The 10,352-nt window shown below is 38.0% G+C and overlaps 1 protein-coding gene across 5 annotated transcripts in view; it reads right to left on the reverse strand.

Annotated features, from left to right (window-relative positions):
* Positions 1 to 10,352, reverse strand: part of LOC107037400 (MICAL-like protein 1) — a 30,190-nt gene that overhangs the window by 446 nt on the left and 19,392 nt on the right. For 2 of the 5 annotated variants that reach the window (XM_015255939.1, XM_015255938.1), the window contains exons 4-7: positions 9,189 to 9,277; positions 1,543 to 2,753; positions 1,261 to 1,447; positions 350 to 1,115 (exon numbers count right to left, since the gene is read on the reverse strand). In XM_015255939.1, the coding sequence (XP_015111425.1) occupies positions 350 to 1,115; positions 1,261 to 1,447; positions 1,543 to 2,753; positions 9,189 to 9,277 (2,253 nt within the window). Of the gene's footprint in view, positions 1 to 349; positions 1,116 to 1,260; positions 1,448 to 1,542; positions 2,754 to 3,627; positions 3,871 to 5,966; positions 6,211 to 9,188; positions 9,278 to 10,352 lie in introns of those variants that run through there. The other 3 variants (XM_015255940.1, XM_015255942.1, XM_015255943.1) reach the window with 3 other exon arrangements.

Raw genomic sequence — 10,352 nt, forward strand, 5'->3', positions numbered from 1 at the left:
TGAAGCAATCATTTCCATGTTTTCATAATTTTCAACATGTTGATGATTTTTTTAAAAATAACGATCAACATTTTCAACTTTATCAACATCATCAACTTCCCAAAAACTAATACTTTTCATCAACACCTTATCAACCCAAATTTTCTCAAATTCCATAAGGCTCTTCTGCACAACTAAAACGCCTGACCGCCTTCATCAACATCATTATCAACCTCAAGTGTCTCTGACATTCTTGAATCATAAATCAACTTCAATCATTTTAGAATCTAGTAGCGGGCCTAATTCAAGAGAATGAACAGGGAAGTCAAGGGGATTAAGGGTTGAATAGGTTGAATAATCGTCAAATTACCTGCATAAAGTCCCATATGCATGTTGATGCTCTTGTCCTCTTCCACTTCCCTCCGCCTGTCCATCTCTAGGCACTCAACAATTTCACTTCTCCTCTCAACAATCTCCACAAGCCTCTGAATGAGTTTCTCCTCCCTCTGCTTATCAAAATCAGTCTTAGTGGCCTCGGGTTGACACATGAGACACCTTATCTGGTACTCAATGTCCGCGTGCTCCTCCTCGAGTCTCTGTTGTCTCTTCAGCAGCATCAACTCCGCCTGTCTCCTAAACAATTCATTCTTTTCATTGACCAATGAGAACAGCTCGAGCACGAGTTCCTCAACGTCCATTGTCATGTTGTCATCCCTCGGGGGTTCATTGTCATGATCATTCTCACATCTGTCTCGTATCAGTTGCTCCAGTCTCACTCCCTGTCTCTCGAGCCCCTGCTGCTGCATCTCAATCTCGTCTAGCTCCAATTTCACATCCTTCATCGACATCACCTTGATCTTACGCCTTTGTGGCACTGGACGCGCCGGTGCTGGACCCTTTTTACGCTTCCACTTGCCTTGGGTACTCTTGTCGGAGTAGGAGAAGGAGTCGTCGTCATCAACTGGAGCTGGAGACCTCTGAGACTGTTTAGATTTATTCGATTGGTTCTTTGAGATTTTTTCCTCCTCCCAGGAGGGAGGGGACGTCAGAGACAGCGTTGATAAGAGGCTGGTGGGAAGTGGTGGAGGCGGCGCTGGCTTTGATTTTCTGGGTCTTGGGGTTTTTACTGGTGAATTCTGAAAAAATAGAAATTTTTCATTTTTGTGGATTTTTTTTTATTTATCTCGCTTATCAACATGTTGAAGATTTTTCAACATGGTGATAGATATCAGCATGTTGATAAACATCAACCTGTCAATGATTTCTTATAATAAAACTCACATTTGAAGATTGTGGGGATTTAATGTCAGAAATACTCGTTGAAACTCGTTCATTACCAACTGGTGGTGGTGGTGCGGGCTTTCTCTTTCTGTATGTACCCCCGGGTGTTGTAGTAGTAGAACTGGAACTTGCCAGTGAACTGCTGGAGGCGTACAATCCAGCTCGTTCTAAATTCCCCGGAATGTCCCTGAAAAAAACAGAAGTATTAAAATAAAAATAAAACAGAAAAATTTCATCAACCTCAACTCATCAACATCCTAGAGTTCTCAATAATAACATTACCTGATCGTCCTTGGTTTTGGAACTGGAATGACCTTGGGCGCCTCACCATCACTCTCCCCCTCTTCGTCATCACTCCAGAAGGGGTTGAGGTTGATGTGCGGTGCCTGGAGTCTCCTTTTGACGGGTTCAGTTGAATCAGTTCTTCTCCTAGCGGCAGGTGTTGGCACTTTCTCCTCTTCATCGTCTTCACTGCTGCCAAAGGGATTTGTTGACACTTTGGGGGTTTTCAACACTTCTTGGGTGTCAATCTCGTTATCATCATCATCGCTGTGGAATGGATTCATATCCTCGGGGTATTCAACACTCAGATCAATTCCTTCCGCATTCAATAATCCGACGTCTTTATTTTTATCATCGTCTTGAGGATTATCAAGGTGCTTAATTTTATCAACCTTATCAACTTCTACTTCTTCAACATCTCGTGATGACTCCAACAAGTCCAACGAGTCAGGCTCTACACAATCATCATCATCAACTTGTTTATCAACATCATTATCAGCCTCACGTAAACTATTATTTCTGCTCAACACCTCATCAACACCAATTCTCTCAAATAACTTGAGTCTTTTCTGTACAACTGAAAGGCACTGACTGGCTTCATCAACATCATCATCATCATTATCAACGCCAAGTGTCTCTTTGGTATCCTTGCACACAATTACATCATCAACATTTAATTCAACACTTGTTACATCAACCTCATTATTATCATTAAAATTAGGGGGTAAATTGTCTCTCGGGGGTTGACAACACTCGCCGGGAGATTCAATGATTGTTGAATCATGAGGAATGGGGGGTGGGGGATGAGCGGGAACTGAGTCAACAGTTGATGACTCGAGTTGATGGGACATAAAGTCAAGTCTCATTCTCGTTGTTTTTGACGGATTTTCATGGATTTTTTTCGTTTTCTCTTCGTCACTCAGTGATCTAGGGGTGGGAAGGGGAGTCGAGGGAATCGAGGGAGTTGATAGGGCGGTGGAGGGGGGTGAGGATAGGGGAGTTGATTTATCCTCGTCGGGACATGTCTCACAGCAGAAGTCACCTTCCTCTGTCTCGTAGAAATTTCCAGGTGTGAGTTGATTCGTACAGCGGGCACATTTGAAACACGTGCGGTGATACGTGCGTCGGGTTATCACTAGTTTTTCGGCGAGAAATACCGGGAGGGCGCACACCGCGCAGAGCTCCCGACGCATACCCAGACGTGGCATTACCTGGGGAAGAGCGAGTTGATGAGTTTTTGAAGATTATAATTGGAAAGGCGGGGATTAAAGATAAAAAATTATTGCTCGGGGCATGTTGATAATCGTTTAGTTGATGATTTTTCAACGTGTTGATCATTTTCAACATGTTGATTTTTTTTCTGTAACTCATAAAATAATGGGACAAAACAGGTTTTTTTTCAAATCGAGGAAAAATTCTTTGGGATGGGATGGTTTTTTTTTAATTATGGAAGGTGAGATTTTTTTTATTTTTAGCAAATTGCAAGGACTTAAGAGACTAATTTTCGATAAGAGCTTTTTTTACGGTCGTGGACACACTTTCTAGATGCGAGTCGAGGCCAGTGGCACGTGCATTTGCTAAAACCTGTTGGCAAGACATTCCTCTTCTATTTATTTTTTTTCTCGTGGTTTTGGATATTTTTATTTAGTGGAATTGTCGGACATTAGTACGCAAGCTGGTTGTTTCGATAAAGAGTTAAGTGCTTCCTTCTACTTTTCCTGTGTTCTGTGATAAGAGTATTTATCGTCGAGACTTTTATTCAACTATTCATTTTTTTTTTATTCTAATTGTGAAAAGTTGTGGAAAGAAAAATTGAAGAGTGAAGTTTTCAATTTTTTGTGATTATCCGATTATCTCGGTAATGAGTGGCTTCAGGAAAAAATATCAGAAGACATTTTTTGTAGAGAATTTAATTTTATATGAAAAACGTTGAGCGACATTTTACGATAAAATCAATAATTACCGAGATAATTCTCAATAAATGAGAAAAAAAATGAAAAAATTATCTTCGCGTAATTTTGTTTTTATGCCTTGAAAAAAAAAAGTGTAATAAATTACTCTAGAGTTCAACGACACATCACTAACCGTTTCACGCTGTATGACGCACTATCTCCAACTACTCATCCCCATCATGTACATTATTCCTTTTATTTCTCTCGCCTCGTAACAGGCGCAACGTTCAATTGACTTTAATTATTAACTGCACATTGCAGACCGTGACATCAGGCGAACGAGGGGAAAAAATAGTGTAACGTTCCTTTTTTCTTATCCATTTATTTATGATGAATAGAGGATGGAAAAACAAAAATTTGTTAAACGTGGCCGGCGCTGCGAGGTGCCGCACGAGCACTGCCTTCGATAATTTTTTCTATTCAATGCAGGCGCAGCGCGTGCGCATTTTGCGCCACTTGCATGAACCATCGCAGACTTACGTGATTATAAATAGGGACAAACATGTGCGTTTATCAAACACGTAACCTCCACAGAATTAACAAAACCAAAATAATCAATTCTCTGAATTTTTTTCCCATTTTCTTTGAAAAATCTAGATTTTTTAAAAATCGAAATAGACATCCAGAAGTGATGAAGGATTTCGAATATTCTCATTCGATAGATCGGAAAAAAATAACTGGATTTGAAAAAAAGACAGCCCATTTTGCCACATTATTTTAAGAGTTACAGAGAAAAAACGAAATTGTCATAATTTCGTTTTTTTCAATTATCTCAATAAATAATGGGGCAAAACGGATTGTTTTTTTTTTCAACTTCAGCGCATTTTTTACGATCTATCGAATGAAATTATTTTCAATTCTCAATCATTTCAATTTATTGTTTTTGATTTTGGAAATGTTAAATTTTTTTAATGAAAAACGAGAATAAGCAAATTTTTCGTTGGCTTTTTCCACAGGAAATTTGTTTTTCCGTGAAACGGGGTCACTTCCCATTCCGGTGGGCTCTTCATAAAGTGGGTTTTGAGCATTTAACAATGGCCTTTTATTTGACTTTAGCCAGTGTCAGGGGTCACACGAGTTTACATTTCACCTCTCCATTGACACATATTCATCAATCAAAAATAAACACACGCACGGGAAGAGACTATTGTACGCGTGAAATTTGTTTTTATTTAGCATTCAATGCGAGACGCTACTCTCCCGTCTCCAGTCATTCACCGATAGTTATACGTGACCAAGATTGATAATTTATACTATTTACGTGATACGACTTAATGTTAAATTCACGGGATAGAGGGGAATACAAGTACGTCGAGTTTATTTGAAAATTTTATTTAAAAATTGGCTTGAAAAACACGAGAAAAAAAATTCGATGATTATTTTTAAATTGTTAATGATAATTAATTGTATAATTAATGACTCAATGGGTGGATTTAATAAGGGGAGAAATTTGAAACAATTTTTCCCGGTGGTTAGTCTCAATTTTTCCTCAATTATACGATTAAATCCCAGCAATTATGAGTGAATGAGGAATGAAGACTGTAAAAAATGCAGTTGTTTTTTTTTTCTTCTTCTTCATGATTGAAACAAGACCCACTGGCCTCGTTGTCTCGTACATTACCACTGTTGTACCATAAAAATTCATTACCTACACATATTTTCAACGAGACGTTTTTAAACGCACTAATCGATGCCAATGGCTGTCGTCAGTATTTCATTATGCAATTGCACATTGTCATTATTCGATGAATGCCCGGTACAATCTTGAATCGCTATACAGGGTATGTGATTAATTAATATTTATTGCCATTGATTTCTCACCGCAAAACACAACAAAAGACAATGGTTCAACTATTTTCACGGCTTTTTTTTTTCTTTATTCACATTGAAATGTCGTGAGAACATGTTCATTATGAGGGGAGCTTTAATACTGGGGGTAATGAGTGATGTGTGAGGGGAAAGATCGGGGAAAATCTCGTGGGATTGAAAAAAAAATAATTTATTTTGACCCAGTAGAACGGGAGAAAATCCTAAATCAAATTTTATCGATCGTTTTTATCGATTTCTATATGGGGTCTACATTTTTTGCTGTAACTCTGGATCTATGGGGGCAAAATGGATAATTTTTTTTTTATTCGAAAGCTAAGGAAATTATCCCGCTAATTGAGAAAATGATAACCCATTTTGCCCCAGCAATCATAGAAAAAATCATAAAGTTTTGTTGATTCTCTTAGATCATTTTTGCTTCTTTTGCTGTAACTCTGGTTCTACAGAGAGTAAAGTACATTTTTTAAATTTCGGGTTAAATTACCTCTCCCACAACATGGAGTCACAATAAACCCCCCACCCCCAAAACCCCGATTAATGTAGTGAAGTTAGGCAGAAAGCATGCAACTAAAATTAATAAAACAACTGATAAACAAATAAAAGCAATAATTAAACAATAAAAACGATGAAAGCTTGTAAAATTACCTTCTAGCAGAATATTTCAGGTTTATATTGCCCCATTAAGTCCAAGCTCTCCTCCTGGAGAAAAAAAAATGAGAAGTATTTTTTTTTCGATTTTTATTCTGTTTATCTGTTATCAAAGAGCCCGACGCTTTCATCATCGCGAATGTTCATTGTTTATTATTAACGTCTTGGAGATTTTTCTTTTTCATCATTGCAAATACTTAACACAGACGGTACGCTCTCGTGATCTACGTCGGGCCGACTAAACTTGTGCGGATGGGGAAATTCATGCGCGCATTTGAATGCTCTCGAGCCTCTCTCTCTCTCTCTCTCTTTCTCTCTCGTTCTCTCTCTTTTTCTCTCTTGTAGTTGGAATCGTTACTTATGTGTGAGGGAATTCAATGTGAACGAACGGGTCATACACGCGAGTATTATGCGCTTGCCGATGGCACAGGAGATAGAGAATTATTATTTTTTTCCTCTTTTCAATGGTTTTTCGAGAAGGATTACAGACGTTGCGCTCTGAATGCTAATGGAGTGATGGAGGTTTCGATTTTATCCGGGGTTTGTGGGGCAATGGGTGGGTATGGAAATTTTGATGAAAAAAAAAATTAGGGGGAATGATTTTTTGAGGGTAAAATTTTTTTAAATGAGACATTTTTTTGTCTTTTTTTTTTCCCCAAGAGTGACAATTTTTCGGGCATGAGTGGGGCTTCGGAAGATGCAAAAGTACTTTTTGGATTTTTTTTTTAGGTTAGAAATGTTAATTTTTGAGTTTTTTTGACGTTTTTGGATGATTTTTTGAGGTTTGAAAAATTGTTTTTGAATCGTAAAACATTTTATGTTCCTCGGCTCGAAAGACCGCAATTTTAGGGCTTGCTGGGTTAAAATGTGATTTGCCACTTGGCCGAAAAAGTATTTTCTGACTCATGCGATTATAATCCTCACACACATTCGTTAGAATAATACATTATGTCATCAGTCGATAAAAGTATTATCGTCTTCGGTTCGGATTATGATCCCATGAGTCAGATAATACTTTTATCGCCGTGTGACACAATACTTTATGTCATACGGTCAGAAAACCACGATCTGACCGAGTGAAGTGAGGTAAAGATCGTGGTTACGATCGTAAAAAGTATTTTATGTCGGAAAAGAATTTCGAAATAAAATACTTTTCAGACATTGCGATGAAAATGACTATTTTATGCGTAAATGCCGGAATAAAATTTTTCAAGCATAAGGGGGAGCTGTGAGAGAATCAGAAATGATGATTTTAATGTTTTTTTAAAGTTAGAAGAATTGTTTTGACGATTTTTGATATTATATATCTTCTAATGCATGAGAACTGCATAGATAATCATAAAAAAATAATACACCCCTGGAATACCTCCGGAAACGTCTTTTTCCCGTAATTACCCCACCCAAAGCAAGAAAAAGATGAAAAAAAAAAATAACACCAAAAGAAAATAGGAATTGGATGCGGAAGTGAATGAAGTAGAGGGCAATGACGTCTGACTATTCTCGAGGAGTTGAACAGAAAATCGTGTTTGCCACGAAGATAAGTCCGTTTGAGTGCCCGGTCGGCATCTTACTTGTACCAAGAACGTACAACTCCCGTTCCACCTTTTACTCCTTTCTGCGTCCTCCTCCTTATGCTCCAGGTAGGAACGAAAATTATCGGTCTCTAGGCAAGCGCCTTCGTACCGCGTATAAAACCCACGGGTAACTCCTTCTGACCATTTTTTTTCTCTCCCTTCTTCCTCTTGACTTTTTTTTTTCATTTCCCCTCTTATTACGGAGCTCGGTCGTGGCCTGAAGAGACGTCAAGTCGAGGGAAAATGAGAGAAATAAAGGGAATAAGGAAGAAAATACAAATTGATGGGTTCAACTCCTTTTTTTAGTTGAAGGGGTGGGGGTGAGGGGTCAATAGTAACCCCAATCAACAGATGGAAAAACGTAGTATAAAGTTGAAAAAAAATCGATCCGTTTTGCGTCAGTACTTTGGGAGAAAATCCTGATTGAATTTTCATGGATCATTTATCGATTTTCTAGATCATTTTGACATTTTTGGCTCTAACTCGGGTTCTATGGGGGCAAAATGAATATGATTTTTTTCATTGGATTGATGGAGGCATTCGCCATCAAATGAGAGAATACACGATTCGTTTTGCCACGCAATGTTTATCCATCGTTTATCGATCGCTGGATCATTTGTGTTTTTGGCTCTAACTCGGGTTCCGTGGCAGCTAAATAGATCGTCTTTTTTTCAATCTTGTGTAATTTTTTCCGATCTATTGAATGAGATAATTTTCAACTCCATATTTGATTGCGCAAGAGAGTGGCTTTTTTGAGAGATTTCGTTTCTAGAGAAAGTCATTCATTTGTGCAACAATTTTTTGTCTCAAGGGAAAAAAAAAAACACTTCAACTGCCGCATTTTTACCGGAAATTATCGAGATTCCAGGGAGTCATGAGCGTGTATTTACCGTGTACACAGCCGCTGGTTTTATCAGTACACTCGGGAGGGACTTGAAGAATTGAAAAAAAGAAATTAAAAAATTTCACTCCACTTGCACAACACGATAAACAACACTTACGAGCACACAATAATCCCTTGCAAAATAATGAATAATTTACGTAGAACATAAGCACAATGATTACCTGTCCCTAATCCCCTACTCCAATTAATTATTCCTAAAATTTCCCTTAGAGACAGGTAAAAATCGTAAGCTCAGAAGCGATCTGATGATGATGAGCAATAATGGGGTCGATAGTCACCCCATCCGATAGATCGGGAAATTTATCCACAAATCACTAAAAAAGACAACCCATTTTGCGCTTTTATTTTCGGAGTTGCAGCCGAAAAAACGATTTTGAGTAAATTTCCTTTTTTGTCGATATCACTGGAAATAATGGGGCAAAATGGGTCGTCTTTTTGTCAATTTTTGGAACTTTTTCAGATCTATAGAATGAGATCATCATCGACCCCCCCCCCACTCCAATTTGAGTTTATTTTCATCTTGTTTTTTTTTATTTTATCTAATTTGATCAAATTTCTAATTAAAATGGATGACGTGAGCGAGACCACGTGGATGCAATGAATTGAAAAGAAAAATAATAGAAACAGATAACAGGCGGACAGTACAGAGAATACAAAGAGAGATAAAAGAATGAGAAATTGAATAATGAGAGAATGAAAAAGAAGTTGCTGATAAATATACATGTGAGTCTATCGTATTACCTTTGGCTGTGGGGACTCAGTTACGGGTGTCATTCCTTGGCTCGTGTTCTCGGTCGATCTGCTGAGGGCTAGTCTACTTGGTGATGAACCTGTTGATGATTAAATAAACGTCATTAATGGATAAATTAAACTGCAAAATTGAATTGAAAAAAAATTTTTTTTGTAACTGCCTCCAGAATTTTAGCGCCTTAGGGGGTGGGGGTGAAGGGTCGATAGTCATCACATTCGATAGATCGGAAAATTTACGTGGAAATGAAAAAAAAAATTACTCATTTTACCCCCATAGAACCGGAGTTAGAGCGAAAAACGTGAAGAGGATCTAGCAATCGATAAATGATCGATGAACATTGAATTGGGATTTTCTCAGGATCTAACAGCGCGAACTGAGTCGTTGTTTTTTGTATCTGTAGGTTTTTCTCGGATCTGTCGGCTGAGGTCAATGCCAAACCTCAGTATTGCGCAATTTTTTTTATTCATGTTTTTTTAATCTAAAATTGAAAGACGAGAGATTGAATTTTAATTATTCAAATGTCATTGTTATTATGTTCAATTAGTTAAATCACGTACTCGTTGATGTTTTTTTTTATTTGTAAATTCAGGACGTAGAATAATTTAACGGTACACGAGAGTTATTTTCTTGTGAAATATAAATTCACCGTATGATGCAATATGAAAAGGAGAAGAGGAAGAAAAAAAGGAATGAGTGGAGGTACTTCAATACAAAAGGTAAACACGTGAGACCTTTTCCACGAGGATTCTACCTCACCTGTGTGGAATTGCGAAACTCCGATGGTTTTATATGTTACGAGAACGATCGCGCGCTTGAGCGCGCATCCTAAAGACAAATCATGACACGAAAACCGAAAGCCGAGCGAAGTCGAACACGTGCGGGCGGATCCGAATGTTCGACCAATGAAATTCGAGGAATGAGCGTTACGGTGTATGTTCTTTTTAGAATAGGATCTTCTTAGAATAGGATACTTTTGAGAGTTCTGAATAGTCCGTCGCTTAAATAGTTGGAATCAAAGTTCACCCGGCTAAAAAATTCGATTTTGGGGAAAGTCGACTTTGCCCCTGGAAAAACGGAAAATCTGACCCTTTGAAAATCTGAAAAAAAAAACTTTTCCAGTTTTCACTTTTTCCACATACTTTTGAGAGTTCTGA

This window comes from Diachasma alloeum, unplaced genomic scaffold (assembly GCF_001412515.2).
Source record: "Diachasma alloeum isolate Michigan unplaced genomic scaffold, Dall2.0 Dall_scaffold_00219, whole genome shotgun sequence".
In the NCBI taxonomy this organism is placed as follows: Eukaryota; Metazoa; Arthropoda; class Insecta; order Hymenoptera; family Braconidae; genus Diachasma; species Diachasma alloeum.